This window comes from Aaosphaeria arxii (genome assembly GCF_010015735.1).
Source record: "Aaosphaeria arxii CBS 175.79 unplaced genomic scaffold BU24scaffold_12, whole genome shotgun sequence".
Lineage (NCBI taxonomy): Eukaryota > Fungi > Ascomycota > Dothideomycetes > Pleosporales > Aaosphaeria > Aaosphaeria arxii.
In genome coordinates this window covers 671032-690396 of record NW_022983485.1, presented here as the reverse complement: position 1 = coordinate 690396, position 19365 = coordinate 671032, and the positions used below count along the sequence as shown (strand labels likewise).

At 50.3% G+C, this 19365-nt stretch overlaps 7 protein-coding genes across 7 annotated transcripts; 4 read left to right on the top strand and 3 right to left on the bottom strand.

Annotated features, from left to right (window-relative positions):
• Nucleotides 1-9: 9 nt before the first annotated feature.
• BU24DRAFT_379315 (MFS general substrate transporter) lies at nucleotides 10-1937 on the top strand. Its single transcript, XM_033524691.1, has 5 exons — nucleotides 10-188; nucleotides 244-501; nucleotides 554-1048; nucleotides 1118-1513; nucleotides 1565-1937. The coding sequence occupies exons 1-5, from the start codon at nucleotides 120-122 to the stop codon at nucleotides 1871-1873; spliced, it is 1527 nt and encodes a 508-aa protein (XP_033378369.1). The 5' UTR covers nucleotides 10-119; the 3' UTR covers nucleotides 1874-1937.
• A 1575-nt stretch (nucleotides 1938-3512) lies between these two features.
• On the top strand, nucleotides 3513-4153 carry BU24DRAFT_357254 (30S ribosomal protein S12; the record flags this gene model as incomplete). The annotated part of the gene is made up of 3 exons (XM_033523941.1): nucleotides 3513-3879; nucleotides 3935-4035; nucleotides 4085-4153. The coding sequence occupies 3 exons, from the start codon at nucleotides 3513-3515 to the stop codon at nucleotides 4151-4153; spliced, it is 537 nt and encodes a 178-aa protein (XP_033378368.1).
• A 2011-nt stretch (nucleotides 4154-6164) lies between these two features.
• Nucleotides 6165-7114, top strand: BU24DRAFT_428059 (uncharacterized protein). Its single transcript, XM_033529382.1, has 3 exons — nucleotides 6165-6287; nucleotides 6339-6476; nucleotides 6530-7114. Exons 1-3 carry the CDS (start codon nucleotides 6241-6243, stop codon nucleotides 6987-6989), a joined length of 645 nt encoding a protein of 214 aa, XP_033378367.1. The 5' UTR covers nucleotides 6165-6240; the 3' UTR covers nucleotides 6990-7114.
• BU24DRAFT_428058 (uncharacterized protein) lies at nucleotides 7114-8502 on the bottom strand. Its single transcript, XM_033529381.1, has one exon. The coding sequence runs from the start codon at nucleotides 8436-8438 to the stop codon at nucleotides 7239-7241; it is 1200 nt and encodes a 399-aa protein (XP_033378366.1). The 5' UTR covers nucleotides 8439-8502; the 3' UTR covers nucleotides 7114-7238.
• A 246-nt stretch (nucleotides 8503-8748) lies between these two features.
• On the top strand, nucleotides 8749-10589 carry BU24DRAFT_428057 (nonsense-mediated mRNA decay protein). Its single transcript, XM_033529380.1, has one exon. The coding sequence runs from the start codon at nucleotides 8817-8819 to the stop codon at nucleotides 10341-10343; it is 1527 nt and encodes a 508-aa protein (XP_033378365.1). The 5' UTR covers nucleotides 8749-8816; the 3' UTR covers nucleotides 10344-10589.
• A 954-nt stretch (nucleotides 10590-11543) lies between these two features.
• BU24DRAFT_69460 (uncharacterized protein) lies at nucleotides 11544-14388 on the bottom strand. The gene has a single exon (XM_033534548.1). It carries the CDS (start codon nucleotides 14294-14296, stop codon nucleotides 11696-11698), a length of 2601 nt encoding a protein of 866 aa, XP_033378364.1. The 5' UTR covers nucleotides 14297-14388; the 3' UTR covers nucleotides 11544-11695.
• A 703-nt stretch (nucleotides 14389-15091) lies between these two features.
• Nucleotides 15092-18879, bottom strand: BU24DRAFT_400644 (uncharacterized protein). Its single transcript, XM_033525462.1, has 4 exons — nucleotides 18629-18879; nucleotides 16785-18581; nucleotides 15870-16735; nucleotides 15092-15817 (listed from the first exon to the last, which is right to left on the bottom strand). Exons 1-4 carry the CDS (start codon nucleotides 18813-18815, stop codon nucleotides 15170-15172), a joined length of 3498 nt encoding a protein of 1165 aa, XP_033378363.1. The 5' UTR covers nucleotides 18816-18879; the 3' UTR covers nucleotides 15092-15169.
• Between the last annotated feature and the right edge of the window lie 486 nt (nucleotides 18880-19365).

Sequence of the window (19365 nt, the reverse complement as noted above, 5' to 3'; positions counted from 1 at the left end):
GTACACCCTCATCGACCACAGTGTACGATAGTTCTGATGAGTCGACCTTGGGATCTATCGAGGCGAAATCATCTAGGGACGATCTGAACTGGAAACCTCAGAAGAAAGAATGGTTCATCATGATCAGTCTGTCCTTCATATCTTTCATGGTATCTCTCGATTCTACCATCTTAGTCACGGTCCTTCCAGTAAGTACGCCATCCGATAAGCCTTCACGATAGCAGCTAACAATATCCCTTCTAGACCATTGCAGGGGCTCTACATGGCACATCAATCGATGCCTTCTGGGCAGGTACATCATACCTTCTTACAAGTGCTGTTTTCCAGCCTGTCATCGCTTCAATTTCTGAGGTTTTTGGACGACAACAGCTTCTTCTCTTCTCCTTGGTGTTCTTCACCGTCGGCACAATCATGTGTGGCGCAGCCAACGACTTCACTGTTCTACTTGCTGGTCGCAGCATTAAAGGTATTGGAGGAGGTGGCATCATCACAATGAACCAGGTAAGTGTGATAAGCTATCCTTATGCCAAATCCCTCTTTGACCTTCATCTAGGTGATCTTTTGCGACATTGTCCCACTACGCCTAAGGCCAAAGTACTTCGCTATCGTCCTCAGCTCATGGAGTCTTGGAACGCTTGTTGGTCCAATGCTGGGCGGTGCTCTTGCGGAAAATACTTCGTGGCGATGGGTCTTCTGGATCAATCTGCCATTCTGTGGTGTCGGCATCATCCTCGCAGTCTTCTTCATCAGACTCAACGCAGTCGCGAAGATGACGTTTGCGCAAAAGCTGAAGCATACTGACTTCCTTGGTGCGTTTTTGTTCGTTGGCGGGTTGACTTCTATTCTCATTGGTCTGTCATGGGCGGGCATCCAATACTCCTGGACTTCTGTTCAAACACTCTGCCCAGTCATAGTCGGCTTTGCTGGCCTTGTTGGTTTCGTTGTGTGGCAAAAGATGGCAGCTTCACACCCATTGCTTCCGTTATCGTTGTTCTACTGTCCATCTGCATTCGCGGCATTCTACTGCGCATTTGTCAATGGTTTAGTGGTGAGTATTTTCCCTCGATCCATCAAAGACGCAGTTCTTCTCAGGCCGATACTGACTATGGTACTCCAGATCTTTATGGGATTGTACTACTTCCCCTTCTACAGTATGAGCGCGCGCGGAGTGTCAGCTATCAAATCTGGGGTTGACCTATTGCCGGCTCTTGTTCTTTTCCTCCCTGGCTCCATCATCGTTGCCACCCTCACCACTCGATTGGGCCGTTTCCGTTGGGCTCTCTGGGTGGGATGGGCCATCATGACCCTCGGCAGCGGGCTTTGGATCTTGCTTGATGAAGACGTCAAGACTGCAGTTTGGGCCGTTGCGCTTGCGGTCTTTGGTGTCGGTGCTGGAATGGTTCTCACCAGCGTGAATGTTGCCATCCAGGCCATCGCTCACGTAGAAGACGCAGCAATGGCTGCTAGCATGTATGGCTTCTTCCGAAGCCTAGGTATGCCAATTGGTGTCATTGTAAGTGGCTACAAGCGACTGGTTCAAATCTTCTCGACTAACAGATCATAGCTTGCCGGAACCATTTTCCAGAACGTCATGTCCACGCGCCTTGAAACACTTAACCTTCCTACTGCGATTGCACATGACTCTGAGCGTTATGTTCACGTACTCCAAGCAATGGACCCTGCTGATCCTAAGCGTGCCCTCATTATCGACGCTTATGTGACGGGCTTTCGCGGTATCTGGATCTTTATGGTAGGAATGACAGCGACCGGGTTGCTTGCTAGTGTGTTCATCAAAAAGTTCGATATGAACAAGGAGTTGAAGGGCAAGTTTTCGGTCGGGCCATCGAAAGAGGCGCCGGCAGACAATGTCTGATCAATGGTTCAATGTCTCCTTGGCTCTGATCATATCTTTTTATTACACGCCTTAGAAAATATGCATGTGGAGGATATACCCAGAATGTAGATATCTGTACAGTACACGATTTATTCAAATACTTCGACGAAGCGATGAATGAACTTCAAAATCACGAATTCAAGCAGAATTTTCAACATCTAGAGGTGGTATTGATCAAAAGCCTTAGGATTCTATATTGCGGATTCATGTTGCGTCTTTCAAGTTGTGGGTTTGATGTTCCGGATTGCAACTCCTCCCCCACAGTTCAGCCAGACAACATGAGATGTAGTCACACTCATTCAAGAACCTTCCCCCTAAGTTCATACTCCTTGAACTGCTCCTCCATAAGCACCCTGAATAACTGCGGTTCTTTAGTCACATAGCCTTCCATCGTAATCCGATTCTCATTAGGTCCGAATTGTGTTACATACCGATCGAACCTCTCTACGTGAGTACCTGGAAACCTTGGGTCGAATTCCATTGGTGGTGGCATGATCTTGTCCGGTATATACCGATCAACATGCTTTTTATCATCCTCGCTGGCCTGGCCAAAGACTGCTCTCCCTTCATGAGCCCAATCTCGTGTCACAAAATAGTACGTGATATCGATAAATCCCATAGGCTTATAAGGGCCATCCATATGGGCTTTCAAGAAGGTTGCCATCTCCAACCGCCTAAGGAACAAATCATCGAATGAAATCAAGAAGCGAATAGATAATTTTGGCTTCCTGGTCTGCAGATCGCACAGAATAGGGCCGAAATCCTTCCACCACAGTGATTCATAATTGGTCTTTTGCATCTGCACAGTCAGGCTTCTGAGTCGCTTGAACTTGAAAAGTGCATACCATTTGATACGGGAGAAACAGGACCTGTAGACTTCTTCAACCCTAGCAGTACTGGAGTTTGGCCATTGGAATGGTTCAGCTTCGTTGACAGGAACTATGAGATGACGAATATGCCTTTTGGCAAAATCTTGGTGAGGGCCATAGGACTTGTCGTGCTTATCGCCAGCAATGGGCAGATGTGTCATAACCAATATGAAAGTGTTGATTCGATAGTACGTTTCGAGAGCCTCGTACAGGAACACAGGATTCGAGAGAATTTCATTGTCGAAAGGCTGGGCTTTGATTTCCTTCAGAGGAATAGGGTCGTCTTCAGCGACAACGAGTGGGTAAATGAGATCGCGAATCTCTCGAGGAATACGGACGAGTGAATGAATGAGTGCCTCGGATGAATTATCCTCCATCGTATGACCTGGAGTAAGACTCATGAGAAGAGGGGAACGACAGCGTCCAACTGTCGATAATGTAGAGACAGAGGATTGGTTGTTATGGACGTAGGTTGTAATTGTTAGCGCTGATTTTGCCTAGGGAAGAACGCATAGTAACGGGTCTTTTATACCCCTTATACCCGCTACAGCAGTTTCACTATTGTCCATTGTGCATATACAAGATTGTGGTAGTAAATCAGATCAGACAAGGGGAAGATGTCATGGTGAGTATTGTAACTAGTTATACAATGTATGTGTAGTGATTGTGCACGGGCCTGCCAAGACATCTGCATCTCCAGCTCCCAAACTTTTCCCCAGTTAGCACTCATTTGCACATCACGACACATCATGCCTATCCAACTTCTCCGCCGCCTAGCCAGGCCAATTCTCCTCCAAAACCCCTGCGCATATCTTCCCCGACCCGCGAGACCGTCAATTGCCCCCTCGATCACACGATCCGCCCTGCCAATCCGAACTTTTACAGCATCTGCCCCACGACCCAAATGTACCTTGATACAAGTGAGGACGAAGGGTCGCAATGATCGAAAAGCCCGAAAACTGCGATCTCCGGCGCTGGCGAACAGGCCAGAAATGAAGGGTGTCTGTTTGAAGGTTGGAACGACGAAACCTAAGAAGCCCAACTCTGGAGAGAGGAAGATTGCAAGAGTGAGATTGAGCAGCGGAAAGATCGTTACAGCTTATATTCCTGGAGAGGGTACGTTTGAGTATAGCCGTTTGATAATTGGAAACAGCTGTTGATGTGCAGCTAGGTCATAATGTGCAGCAGCATTCGGTCGTTATGGTACGTGGAGGTCGAGCGCAGGATTGCCCTGGTGTGAAATATCACTTGGTGCGAGGCGCTCTGGATTTGGTAGGTCCATCCAGATTTATTGGCCATCAACAGATACTAATTAAAAAAGGGTGGTGTTGGAAATCGTATCACAGCAAGATCGAAATACGGAACGAAGAAACCCAAGCAGACCGCTTAAGCAAGCCATTGTATGAACCTGTAGTTTTCTGTACCATATTTACTTAGCATAGGCGGCGTTTGAGCTTTAGAAAGAAGCCTATCCGGAATCTCAGGCCGATTGGTTATGCAAGAACCTGGGACGCACTCGACGAATGGCTTCATGTACCGAAGCAATGAATACTTTACGAGGTAGCATTGAGAAAAGTTGGAAAATCATGGAGAACATGCATGGCCACTCTCTCCAAATGTGCTGTCATTTGTCTTCTGCACGCTTGAAACATCCAGGACTGTGTCGAAAGGACCTTCGGGCTAGGAGTATGAGAATGTCATATTTGCAAATGCTTGAGCTGTAGCACTTTCCTTTGTAAAGAAATACTACCCGAACTCTGTTTAAGAATAGCAACGTCAATTCTCCGCCAAGTACATACTTCCATGACGTTGCATGCGTCCGAAATCCACATCGGCCAAGCTTAAGCAAGGAAAAATCAATCATATGGCTTGCAGATCAATAAAACACTTGAAGAACAAGGGTGCGATACGAACGTTGTACTTCTTAGCCCCTCCCACTCGACCTTGTGATCCTTCGTCTGTCTCTTCCTACAGCGCCACGGGTCGGATCATGATATTGGGGACAACGGAGCTGTCTATAAAGCTAGAATGTATCGACTTGTAACTACTACTACAACTCCTTGAGATCAGTATCCATTGCAATCACCATGAAATTGTTTTTTGCAACTCTACTTCTGAGCATTTGGTAAGTTCTTGCACTGGACCCTCAGTTCTTCCAAGGATTCATTCCAGTACCAGTGCTTCGGTCGCTGCTCTCCCAGCAGAAGATATTCGGCCCACAATAATCTCAGCAACCTCCCTCGTTCCAATCCCACCGTTCACACCCCTCCCCTCGACGACATGCCCGGCTTCTACTCCTGTGACCGTCGTCATGACAGTTACCACGACTACTCTGCGCGAGCGTCGTTGCCCAACGTTCATCACCCGGGTTGATACACCTGCGCCATGGTCATCCTGTTCCTTCAACGCCGAGACTTGTACACGTCTGCTTTGTCTGAATATACGAACAATTACTCAACCGTGTATCACAGATTCCTGCTGTTCGTACCACGGCCCCAGACATTGTCGAGACTATCAAGTTCAAGCTGACATTTCATTTAGGTACAAGAACCGCAACTGATACAGTATTCGCAGGGTGTCCTACACGCTGTCCAACGGGATGTGCAACAAGTTGGACTGTTGTAAGCAAGACTTGCTCCACGGCAAGGCCTACCATCACCCCACTATAAATGCAAGTAAGGAGACGAGCTCTACAGAACTAAATTGCAAGGGAAGGTGGTCCTACTATTCAACATATAGGACCTGCGTTTGGAAATTATGCAGAATTTGTAAATTGAATCCAATATATCTAAAACATTCGTAAAGTCTTCTGTGATCCTTCCACATGGTGACATGCACGAGGTTTTGTACATATCAGGAGACACACTTCTTCTTTCTCCGATGTGGAGGCAATTATAAGCGAACAATGTACAATGCATACAGAGTATCTAAATAAAGAAATGCCATGCACATGGGGAAATTCAGCCAAGAATGTGGAAGTGCCACACGGCTATTCAGCTCGTTGGCCTTATACACTCCATGTTACTCCACGGCAAGTATGACCTAAAGGGGAAGACTTATACACCAACAGCAGTCTTCGTACGACTAGTCACGTATGCCTCCATCGTTCCATCTTTTCTGATTCGTATATTTCGCATATCTCGCTTTTGCCTCCAAAGCTGTCAAACTCTGATAGGTTTATTAGATATACCTCGTGTCACTTTATCCATCGTATCTGCGGGGTCAAACTTTGCTTTCAATCAATACTTGCATTGTTACGAAAGGCAAGCAGCCACATTGAGCGGCTTAGGCGACCGAATGGCGAGTAAAGATCCGGGGTACATTAACGGCTCATGCAAGGTACATCCACCATACATGCCGGAAAATCAGAGGCTCCCGTACACTAGAACTGACATTGCAGAATTTCATCAGATTATGCTCATATATAATGACTTAGAACGGCAACGTCTGTAGACCCTACTCCAAAACATAGCCAACATGGTCGGACTTTTCAAGATCATTGCTCTTACAGCTCTGTCCTTTAGGTAGTTTGTGCTCTCAATCAAGCCAGTATCCAGCTGATTGTTATCTCGTAGCTCGACGGTCGTCGCTCAAGATCTTGCTGGCATCACACCATGCCCTTGCTACACTGCGACAACCTGGGCTGAAGACAAACAATGCGCGCCATTCCAGCCAACCTCACTATGCATTATCCCTCTCTGTCTCAAGCTTGCGTAAGTATTCTCCCCGCTCGCTCTAAACCGTTCCTCTCTCACAATTCCTCAAGATTCACCACCATCCCTGGACCGAATAAACATTGCCCCATCACCCCAACAATCACCTCCCGCCTGCCATGCCAAACTGCCTGTCCAAAAGGCTGTCCAACATCCACGCAGACAATCACCGACTCGGTCGCCTGCCCGCCTCCAGCACCAACCCTGCCTCCCCCATCATCCCTCCTGACGTCCTGGAAGCCACCGAAGCCTACGATCACACCGCCTCCGTCACAGCCGCCACGGTCTTCCCCATGTTACACGGAGACAGTGTCAGCGACGCAGGTCTGCCCTGAGGATCTGATGGGTTGCCCACCGCCTGATTGTATCTATTTGAGCACGAGGACGGTACCGCCGGGGCCAGTGGAGGGGTGTCCGATTACGCCGACGTCAGTGCAGTTTAGGACATGCCGTGGACGGTGCCATGGCGAGTGTGCGACGCAATGGATCACTTCGACGGCTACGGCGTGGTAGGAGTAGAGTCATTGAGTGGAAAAGAGGGTGGATAAATCTCGTGATGATATTGGAAGCACAGTCAGACAGTGGCAAATCTTGACCGGTGTCCATATGAGGTTTCACTGCGCTGATGCATATTTGCACGCTTGAATGAGAATCGATATTGTTACATCATATTTGCAAGCCAATGATGAACAAAACTGTTTTACATCGGCGACTACGAAAGTTTGTCTTTATTCATTACAGTATTTGTACAATGTTTCGGGATCATGATAGTGCGTTTGACCTCAGGCCAACCGTGTGTAAGCGTCGATATTGCTGGCCCGAATTACGAATCGGAGCTTCTGGAAATGGATCGCCTTTTGTTGGTGCTGGTCGATGCCATTGACGGGTCGAAGGTTCAATTGATGGGAATGGGTCGCTTGGTGGTCGTGACGATGCAGAATTGGAAAGATGTGGTTTCGGTGGAGACACATCAGACTGGATGTCGCTCTCCTCTCCCTCGCCTTCCTCTTCTTGCTCCTTTAGTAGCTTTTCCTCTGCTTCTGTGATCTTGCGATCGTGTGTCCTTAGAACACCACCCCATAGTGTCTCCAAATCTATTTCGTCTCGCTTCTCTTCTGTAAACATCTGAACGACGACGTTCACGCCAGGCTTGACGTCTCTGAACCCCACAAAGTTGTCCACATCGTCTCCTGGCATCTCCGTGTCCTCTGGATGAGCCTCGATTTTCCCAATCGTACAGCAGATCCAACCAGTCCTAATTCCGTCATCGATCATCCCTTCCGGCTCCTTTCCTCCAACATTTGCCAGCATCTTCATCCTCTTCATCTTTCTCCGTAGCTTGATCTTTAGCTCATTACGGCCCAGCAGTCCGGCTGCATTTGCCTTCAAGTTGTGCTCACGCCTAAGCCAACGACAAAATCTGTCCGCAGAAACGTGAAGATGCTTCTCTGAACGTGCCGTGCCAACAATCATTATGAGTTTCGGGCCGAGGGCGGGAGGAGGGTCGAGGTGTCGGAGGTCAAGTAGGTTGAGGTCATCTAGACCCGCGGTGATCGAGACGTATTCTAATATGGCTTGTAGTAGCGGCGGTGGGTTGTGTGGTAGCTCAGGAATAGCTTGACGGTGTCGGTCGTCGATTTCATCGCGGCCTTTCTTAGGTTGGAACTGGTTCTGAAGGTACCAGGGTAATGGTGCGGCAGCGGGTGATGCTGATTCCACGACGGTATCCGTTGTTGTGCTCGCAGAATCCTCTTTCTGTGATGTGGTCAAGGCATCTTGCTCGTTATTGAGTCTTCGGCCTGAAGCGAATGCTCGTGATTGAGGTAGGCGATGGCTTGCCACTACGAGGGAGACATGTGAGGGAGATGCATTGCTCGTGGTGGGGCTTATGAAAGAGCGAACAATGGCGCTTCTACAGCCATGGCATCGTAAAGATGCAGGTAACGCCCGTATTAATGGCATTGTCAAAGAGCAATGGAAGCCGTAGAGTCGAAAGACTGAGTAAATGTACGAAGTTACGATGGCTGGTCGCAAAGTTTCGAGATGGTCGGCGAGAGAAAATGCCGACGCTCGGTAGGGCTGAGCCCGCGGATTCCGCCTGACTATGATTGGTCGAATAATGAATTTAGCTTATCGATAAATAATCAACTTTTGAGAAAGTTCTGGTGGTGGGGTTAAATCTCAATTTGCCTCCCAAGAGCCTTACAAACCAATTACTGACCTCTGACTCCTCATCTGGGGCTTCATTCCTCATATACAACCGCTCTGATAACTTTGAGATACCCCATACATCCTTCTCTTCTTTTCTTTTGAATTTCCGTTTTCCTTCCCTCATCAACCATGGAGGTCTTCACTCCTGCCCCTCGGACCGCCGCCACCATTTTGTGCGCAGACTGTGGTGCACCTGTCGATGGAACAATCTCTGGAGCTTTCTGCATAGACTGCATAAAACTCAAGACCGATGTCACATCCGGCATTCAAAGAGAGGGAACCCTTCACATGTGCAGAGATTGTGACCGATGGCTATCTCCCCCGAACACATGGGTCGTCGCATCCCTCGAGTCCCGCGAACTCCTCGCCCTCTGCCTCCGCAAACTTCGTGGCCTCAACAAGCTCCGGATCATCGATGCGAGCTTTATCTGGACGGAGCCTCACTCGAGGAGGATAAAGATGAAGATTACCGTGCAGAGTGAACTGGGATCTCAGGAGGGAGCCATTTTCCAACAGACTTTCGAGGTGGAATTCGTCCAAAATTACCAGCAGTGCCCGGATTGCCAAAAGAGTTTCACACCCAACACATGGAGAGCCAGTGTACAGGTCCGCCAGCATGTCCCGCACAAGAGAACGTTCCTTTTCCTCGAGCAGCTTATCCTCAAGCATTCGGCCCACAAAGACACTATCAACATCAAGGAAGTCCACGAGGGTATCGATTTCTACTTCGCACAGCGTAATCAGGCCGACGCATTCGTCGACTTCCTCAAGGCCGTCGTGCCTGTCAACGTCAAGAAATCCCAAGAGCTCATCTCCATGGACGTACACACCAGCACGAAGTCATACAAATTCTCCTACTCGGTGGAACTCGTCCCCATCTGCAAGGACGACTTGGTCGCTCTCCCCATCCCCATGGCCAAAAAGCTCGGAAACATCAGCCCTCTAACCCTCTGCCACCGTATCGGAACCTCCATCAACCTCATCGACCCCATCACCCTTCAAACTGCCGACGTCTCCACCGAAATCTACTGGCGCGCCCCCTTCAAGCCCCTCGCCGACGTGCAAGACCTAACAGAATTCATCATCCTCGACATCGAGCCGCTCGGCCCGTCGCGGGGGCGCCTCTTCCTCGCCGAAGCGACCGTCGCCCGCGCCGCCGACATGGGCGCCAACGACCAAACCTTCTACACGCGCACACATCTCGGCGGAATCCTGAACGTCGGCGATTCCGTGATGGGATACTCGTTCACCGGCACCAATTTCAACAACCCCTTGTTCGACGCACTCGAGGAGTCCAAGTACGCTTCCAAGCTCCCGGACGTCGTGCTCGTCAAGAAGCACTACGCCCGCAAGAAGAAGGGCAAGAGCCGCAACTGGCGCGTCAAGCGCATGGCGAAGGAGGAGTCCGAGATGCTGCCCCGCAAGCAGGACCAGGAGCGCATGGAGCGCGACTTCGAAATGTTCTTGCGCGACGTCGAGGAGGACTCCGACTTGCGCGCTGGTGTTGCACTGTACAAAGCTGAGCAGCAGAGGTTGCAGGACGGTGGCGATGCGATGGATGTGGAGGAGAGTGATGCTGGTGATGAGGATGAGGGGCTGGAGATCCCGATGGATCAGCTGCTGGACGATTTCGAGGATATGACGATGCAAGAATAGATGAGATGATGTCGTTTAACGGCATTGGAGTGGCGTGTTGGGTTGCATCATATCTGGCGTTACCATCTTGTGTCCCCTTTTTGATATCTTATTTATACAAGGACACAAAATAAAAAGTTACGATATTTAAGGACATGCATCACGTCTCTTTGGCAAACTATTTCGTTGCTTTTTTCTCCGAGTAGAGTAGTACCGTTTCCTCTTGAAATTCACTGAAAGACCTCACGCTCATACCTTGATGATCCGATCCAATAACTGCCACATTCACAACCTCTTTTGATTCTCTTGTGTTGAACCTCCTCATCCGTCTCATGCCAGTGGTGTTTCCTCTCTCCTTTTCTAGCTATTTTATTCCATCGATTTCAAATTCCCTCTTCCTTAACTGACATGTTCTTCTTCTTCAACAGATCCCATCGTATTGTGTTTCTCTTTTCCGCTGTTTGATTGTACCTCAAGCCCAACAGATACACACATCTTATACCATCCCCCCTTGGGCCAAGAAGAAGATCATGTATTATAGTGGGCGAAGGGGAGAAACCAGGACTGAATCACTGCATCACTACCTCATAGCCCCTCACTATCACTTCACTCATCTCATTCGCATATATGCAGCGTATTGTCTTATTTTATTTGTATGCCTATCCCCTGCTCATACCATAACCCCCCCCGTCCCACCATTGTCCCCCTCCGCCCCGCCCCCAATATCCATGTACATAAAAAAAGAGCAGACAGATCCACGCATGCATGCTGAGTGAGCTACATCCCTAACTTATGCTTGCTTTCGTCGCATAGAAGGGAAACCATGACCGGGGAATGCAATTCGAAAACCACCGCCGCCGTTTTTTATTTCCTTATTGCCGTCCCGCCTGCCCGCCAGCCAGCCAGCCAGTCCGCCAACCGATAGCCCCCCCCGTATGCATGCACGAAAAGGGATTGCCCCGCCGTCCTCCCCTTTTGAACCGAAACAGCCGTTGAATGGTATAGTAGTAGTAGCAGTAAGTGGTAAGTGTAGTAGAGTAGTAGAGTAGTAGTTGTAGTAGTAATCCATAATCGACCGTCTTGTCTGAGCGGACCGAAAGACGAAGAGAGAGACGAGCGAGAGAGAGAGAGAGAGAAGGAGAGAATATGAGTTAATACACCAAGAATATGTTTTCCCCAAGACTCCACGCTAGCATAGCCCCGAGTAATATGTGTTGGTTTTGGACGTTGAACGGAGAAAGACAGCGGAAAAAAAGTGTAGCGTGGCACCCCATCCATCCCTCCCCCCTTTCCTTTTTTTTCTTTGATGATTAAGTGGAAAAGGGTGATACCATTGGTTTTTGCGAATGTTTCGTATGCTCTAGGTGTGTTTTTTAGTACATGTTTGGAGGGCGACCGCCCTGGCGTGGGCCGGGTCCGCCGAACTGCTCGAAGTCGGGACGGCCCATCATCATACGGGGGTCGGGGGGACCACCAAAGCCCTGGGGCGGGAAGTATCCCTGAGGAGGGACTGGGGGCATCTGGTTGGGCCCAGGGCCGCCGGGAAACATGCCTCCTGGGCCTCCGGGGCCTCTCATGCCGGCAGATGGCGGGCCAAATCCAGGCGGGTGAAGAGGTGTGTTTCCGCCAGAGAAGGGAGGCATCTGTGGGGGGCCACCTGGGCCAACAAGGCCAGGTGGTGGCTGTCTCATGCCGCCAGGTCCTCCGAAGCCTGGGGGCGGAGCAATGTTTTGACGCTCATTAGGCGTCGGGGGCATTCCTGGCTGCCTGCCGCCCATGAACTGCATGTCAGGGATGGGCTGAGAGGGTATACCCATATTGGTCATCTGTCGAGGTATCTCACCGGCAGTGTTCCGGCGTTGCAACATTGGGTCTTCGTTCATAGGGTTGAAGCCCATAGGCATTCCGCGCTCCTTAGCACGCATGGCTTCTTGTTGCTGTTGCTGTTGCTGTTGCTGCTGCTGCTGCTGCTGTGCATGTTCACGAAGGCGTTGTTCGGCCATGAATCGGGGATCCTCCATGAAACCGGGTGGTGGTCCGCCTCGACCTTTCCCTTGATTCTGGGGTCGCTGAGGCCCTTGATCGAAGAACTGCATGTTATGGTTCTCCGAGGGTGGACGAGGGAGGCCTTGGTGATGCATCTGTGGAGGTGTGGCGCGAGAAGGTTGCTGCATAAGCGTGAGAAGGAAGTCGCGCTCACGCTGCTTCACTTGTGGGTCGCGGTTGGTTTCCTCCCGGGCACGGGAGTTGAGCAGAGCATGTAAGTGAGCATCCTGGGCGCTGCTGTTCCTAGATGGAGGCTGTTGGATGGGGAAATCATCAATTGGACGGTTTGATTCAGGCCGGGGAATGCCGTATCGCTCGAGTAAACTGTTATCGGGAGACATGGAGGAGAAGTTACCCTGTGACGGCCGGCTTTCCGGGACAGAAGGCCTGGGAGCTAGGATGTTCTTCAGAAGGGCTTTCTGCTCCATCGAACGTTGCTCGTCCTGCCGTTGCTGCTCCTGCCGTTGCTGCTGCATGTTCAACATACGATCATCTGGAGGCGAAGCTGGATTGAAATCCAGGGGGACGCCGCCTTGTCCTGCCGCGTTGTTTGGCATTCCAATACCTGGAGGGGCGCCTTGTGGCGCGGCAATGTTGACTCCACCAAGCATTTGCAGGATGCGCTGAAAGCCTTGCTTGTCTTCGTCGGCACCAAGCTGGGGAGCTGGTGACGCGCTGGCACTAGCCGAGGGTTGCACAGGAGCTGCAAGCAGGGCTGGCTCTTCGGGTTTGTCAAACATGTTCATGAAACGAGACTTCTTGGTCGGCTTTGCCTTTGCGGGAGCTGTTTCTGCAGCTGGGGCGGCCGGCTCAGACAATTGACCCTTGCCCCAATTACCGAACAGGTTTCCAGCCTGCATTTCAGACACTCCTGGTGAGGCCACGGTCTTTGGTGGGTTGGCAACCGGGGCAGCCTCAAGGGGTGCTGGAGTGTCTGCTTTCGTCTCCTCCTTCTCCGCTGGCGGTGCATCTTTGGCCTTCATGAGTTCTTTCCAGCGCTGGAACTCTTCTTGCGTATGCGCCTGTTTCTTCTCCTTTGGCAATCGCGGAGTATCCATCCATTCCGGATCCTCTTCCGCCTTCGTAGTAGCACCTCTATGCCAGTCTCGATCCTTCTCACGCTCGCGCTCACGGTCTCGCCAGCCGCCAGTTGTCATTCCTAACTTGGTGCCTTCGGAATCTTTTGTTGGATTGTCATCTCGTCGACCCCAGCGTTCGAACTTGTCGCGGCCGGTGCCAGCACGTCGGGTAGTAGTTTCGCCACCATCAGCATCACCCTCTTTGTGACTCTTCTCACGATCACCGTTGCGTCCGAACCCACGATCGAAGTCTTCCTGGCCCAGGCTCTTCCGACCCTTGACGTTGGTCCAACCTTCACCTTCCTCCCTTGTACGTCGTCCGTTCGCAAAGGTGGCTTTGTCGCGAGGATTATCACCTTCACGATCCCTTCCCCACCGTTCTCCTCGCTGCCGGTTGCTGCTCGGGAAGCGATCGCCGAGATGGTCACCGTCAATTGAGATTATGCCGCGCTTCTCTTGGCTATCGGTGGTCTTTGCATCGCGGCGCGCAGACGTGAAGGAGAGTTTGGGAGGTCCGAGGACTGTGTCGTCGGGTTCTAGAAGGAGAGAATTAATAGAGGATATGAGGGCTGTTTGCCGTGAAGACTCACGCATGCTAGCGCGGCGGCCAAAGTGTCCCATCGATCCCGTGTTCACCAGTGGCGGTCGCTCTGCACGGTGCTCGCCCGCCGCGTTGGAATCGCCATGATTGCCTGAGCGCGGACGGCGGTTCGTGTTGGTGTTGTTATTGTTCTGATCGGCTGGCAATTCCATCCATTGCTCGATCGAAGGAAGTCCATCGGGCTTCTGAACGAGCGGAGAATCCCGTAGATATTCTAGTTGCTCTACTGTGTAGGTTGGCCCGGCCATTCTTGTGGCCTTTGGGTAGTGATAGAAGGCGGTGAGGCGGGGGAGGGGGTTTCGATCGTGGGTTGTTTGGGTGTCGGAGTGGCGATGTTTGGTGGGTGTTATTAGCCCACAAAGGGCAGCGGCGGCAGATGCCCGATGGCCGGCTCAGATGTAATGATTCGAAATGCAGGCCACTGAGCAATTCCTACGTTGTTGTCCTTGTTCGAATATCAATGGTGATGCGATCAGTGTGCGATGAGCGAGAGCAGAGATGGAGTATATGTGTATGTCTTGTATATCTGAATAGTCTTAGTATGTAAACAGCAATTGCTTGGACGACGTAAATCGTGTTGACGTATAACAAGTAAGGTGAGTCCATGGAGTGAAGACGTACTTGGAGCACCCCTGCGGGCGGCGTGCAAAAGGCGGGCAGATGCGAAGCGAGTTACGCATGCGATGAGGATATTGTGATGTTTGGATGAGCTGTAAGAATTCGTTCGATTGGTAGTAGGATGTTCGATAGCTCTGTGTGTTAGGGCAATATGATTCTACTGAGTAAGTGAGGTTGCGCGGGGGGTGTGTGTTTGGTTCTCCAGCTTGTCGGTCGGCTTCGTTATGCACGTCCAGTAGTGGACCAGCACGAGCCAACGGCGACAGCGGAAAAAGGGTTTGACCGGTGGACGTCACTCCAGCATGCATCGATGCCTGCCAGGCAGTACTGCGCATTAATTAATATCATGTGCACCTTTATCATGGGATATCGAAGACGGTAGAATAACCAGAACGTTCAAATGAGCAAAATTCTTATTATATACGATGTTCAATGCGGCCAATTGTCCGTGAGACACATGCTGCCCAATTCCTCCGAACTATCGAATATCTACTTCGGCGGTACTAATTCGCCTTAACCATCAATGCCAACGCGGGCTGCAACGTCTTGCTACTCCATTGCTCCACCTGTTCTTGGTCGCAATTCTCCCAAATACGAGTTGCCAAAATCTTCAATGATCTTTGTCGGTGATCATTGTTCTGCAGCCGCATCTGAATCCAGCTCACTACACCACAGCGCTTAATGAGAGTGGTACTCCCACCGACAGAGACTGCTCGTAGCAATAGTCGCACAATCTTCTCCTTAGCTGACACGGCGCAAGACGCCGATAGGTAGTATGAGAGAAGTCTTTCGAATACGTTCTTCGTCCTGAGGATTTCCATGTCCTGTTCAGTTCGGAGAGCGTCGATCAGGTAGTCCAGGTACCAATCGACTTCGGTATGATACGAGCCATCGACGTCCGGTTCGCTGTTGATGGTGACTCTTCCAAAGTAGCGCGGCAGGTTGGCCACTGTCCAATTCGGTCCCTTCAGTAGGAAGTTGTTGATCTTTCCAAACATAAAATGAGTTGGGTCAGCTATGACGCGAACAGCTCGTGCAGCGAAAACGCCTCCGATGTAAGGGAACGGCTCAGATGAAATGACTGATTGAGCCGTTTCGACTGCAGCACCAAGGAGAATCCTGAGCTGCAGAAAGTCGGCATCATTGCTAGCCTACAAAGAAACGTTAGCCTTGCCTTTGATACTTCTGTTTAAGTGAACTTACAGTGATATGGGCGATTAATTGGCGAATGCTGCTCACAGCTTGAATGCGGATTTCAGTATGCTTGGAGCAGAGGCACAACAATAGCTCGCCAATGTCGCCATCTTCAACAGCCTCGTCAATGTCTTTCTTTCTCCAGCGATTGAGACCAGCATGCTTCTCGTCTTCCTCAGGTGGTAGCTCAAGGTTGATTTCTTGTAATGGCTCTGGCTTCGCCTTTTTCTTCTCGATAGGAATTGGAGACGTGCTTGAGCGCTCAGAGCCACTGAAATCGACACCCGTGGCAAGCTTCAATGCCTGTTTTGCCTGCTCCTTGCCTAGCTTCCACTGGAATGAATCCTTGAGGACTTCTTGATAGGCCTTGTCCGCCGATGCAACTAGGGCATCACGGACCGCGACTAACAGAGCCTCATCTTCGCCAATTAGCTTCAGTAGATACAACAGCTTGGAAAGCCATTGTGCTAGCGGTTCGGCTGGATTGCCCTTCTCCGGCTTGCCACCCTTGAAGGGCCATTGTTCCACCAAGGTCATGAGTAGAGGACTGAAATGTCCGGCTGGCAAGGGAGGATCCGTAAGGCGAGCCTTCATTGCATCGAGGTCATCAAAATACTTGATAGGCTTCTTGACGAACATTGCAAAGGAATTGTCAAGGAAATCCAAGATCTGAGCCGATGACCCCGAAGAGCCGTATGTTGCGCCCAGACTAGCAATGAGGGCGTCGAGGGCGTCCGGATGAGTATTCATCTGAAGCATCTCGTGATCCTGCAAGATCGCAACCAACAAGCTCTTGATTCCCGTGTACAACTCGTTCTCCGACGACTTGGCGACTAGATTCAACAAAGTTATAAAGGGCGAGTGTTGTAGTGATTCTGCTACGGTTAGCGTCGAGAAAACATCATGTTACGGGAAACTACTTACTGTCTTTTGACCACCATCGGATTGTGGAAGACTGTCTTGCCATCTGTATCCAATGCTCAAGTTCCATCACACGAAAAGCTTTATCCTCTGGTGTCTCCGAAGGCTGCTCGGCCTGAAGAAGCGCATTACAAAGTGAGACTGAGATGTCGAACTTCTCCTGCAGCGCAACTTGGGGTGTGACTTCATAGTATAGTCTTAGTAATCGCGTGATGGCCTCACGCATCATTCCCTTCTGGAAATTCGGCCGTTTGAAAGCCAGAATGACTGTCCGCATCAAGGGGCATCGCTGGCTGAACTCGGTCACCAAACGGCTTTGAGACTGCACCCAGGTTTTGGAGGTCTTCATTTGCGACGCCTGACTGAACTCCCGGAGGACCGCTCTGAGCTTGTAGAACGCAACAGTCATCACACGGACGGCGAAGAAATTGACCAAATCGGACTTCATGTTCAAGCAGGTCGTCAACACTTGCTGTGTTAGAGGTTGAGGCAGAATACTCTGGATGACCGTCGAGATGGCTGGGGCATATTCACGATAGCCGCGTTTACCTCCAAGATATGACGGCACGGGCAGCTCGATTGTCTGATAAAGGAAAGACGAAAATCCAATCCAGGTAGACGTGAGCTTCGGATCATATGGGAAAGCTTCTTTATGCGTGAAATAGTTGGCTACTAGTTCTGGGCAGGCATTGAAGATTGCAAGCATAAGATCCTGTTGCAACTTGTTGGAATGAGGCTTCAATGTCCGGATGAAATCTGCGAGGACAACGTTGCGGACTTGAGCTTTGCCGTGGGTAGCATCGTATTGGTCGAGTCCCAGCTCTCCCGGTAGGTCAATGGCATCGTCCATAACCTGATCACCATCTTCGTCCTGGTTGGCGGGAGGATAAAAGCCGGGCGAAGGCAACATTACGCCGAACGCGGGTGAAGTGCATACCAAGCACAAGAAGTCATGACCGAGCTCATCCGGCGCTTTATGGCCTTCTGGTAGAGAACCTTCCGCATGTTTGTATCTATAGAGGTTGGCAATATGCGACAAGACTTTGCCGGTGAGAATGCGGTTCTTAGTATGGCGTGGGATCGTCTTGTCCTGGAAGACATGGGTCTTCATGACATCCAGAATCTCGAATATCAACGAGGGGTGGTCGAACTGGAGATAATCAAACAGTGGCCGTATGATTATCGAGTTGGACAGAATCTCCGTCTTAGCAATCTCATCTTGGTATTTGAGATGCGCGAGAAGATAACGAACCGCGTTCACGCGGATTGACGGCTTCCTAATAGCGGGTTCGTTGTCTTCTTTCATGTCTTTCCAAAGTCCAATGTTCCTGCCCAGCGTCTTGTACTCCAGAGTGAAATCTCTCTTCGCATATACCGCCCTGGCGTATGCACCTTCATTGAACTTGGTGAGCTCGGTGAGCAGTCGAAGTACCGGCGAGATGATAGCTTCCTTCGATTGTGGAGCCGAAAGGCTTCGATTAAGACGCTTGATCAGAGTCGATCTCAAGGTCACTTTGCAGAGAAGTGTGCCATAGCTCTGCAAGTCCTCGTGGCTGGAGAAAACTTTCAGCAGCAGCGCCAGAACAGCAGGCACTTGCGTCTGCAAGCTCTCCAGATCTGTCTCGACAGCATAATCCCAGGCCTGGAATATGAAAGGTAGAAAAGTAGTATCCTTGTCCTCACGTCCCTCTTTTTTCTGGGTGTCAAGGTATTCGCGGAGAATGGCTCGTTTGCGCGGCAAGCTCTCTTCGTCGTTTGTGTAAAGAATGGAGTCCAAGAACTTCTTCAGGGTTTGCAAGCCTAATTATGTTAGCAGTGTTGTGAAATTGTAAACCGCGCTATCTTACCATTGCGGTATCCAGAAGGGTTGCTCGCCAGCGCCTTCTGCAACTGGTATGCGGAGGTGATTTCTTCGACCTGAGGTGCGGGCCGTGGTGAGTTCCTCTCTGCGGAATTTTCGACGCGCTGTCTTTTTTGGTGATGCGCTTCGTAGGACGGTTTGGAGTCGGCCTCGGGGGCCAGTCGTTTTCCCATTTTCACCTCATCTCTCAGTTGTAGGTTTTGCAATGCTTGCGTCGCGCTGAAGGTTTTCGGCGGGACCTCGAAATTTTGGACCAGGGTATCAAGGTCGCTAGCTTCCATTGGCGTTAGCGTGGTCGTGGGTTCAACGGCCAACAATGTTGGATGGAGGTAGCCGTAGAGTGATGTTTCTAAAGAATACGAGGAATACTTGTTATTTGAGGTAATAGTAAATACTTCAAGCTAAATCTCGAGCTCTAGCAAGAGGTAATATAGTCGTTTATCTTGTTGGATACACGATATCATAGTAAGAAGTAATCTTCGGCGCAGAGTTCATGGAGAGCCTTTCAGAGAAAACGACAATCTCCATACGAGTAAAGAATTTCCGCACTGGTAGCGATGATAATATCATAGAACTTCACGGAATTCTAGGTTGCAAGAATAGAAAGAGACTGAAACTGGAGGATCATGTTCGAACCGTCCATTTGTGGGTATAAGCTTTACTTCTCCATATATAATGCATCAATATCTCCATTCAGTAGCTTCACTCAAGGTGCTTCACAGC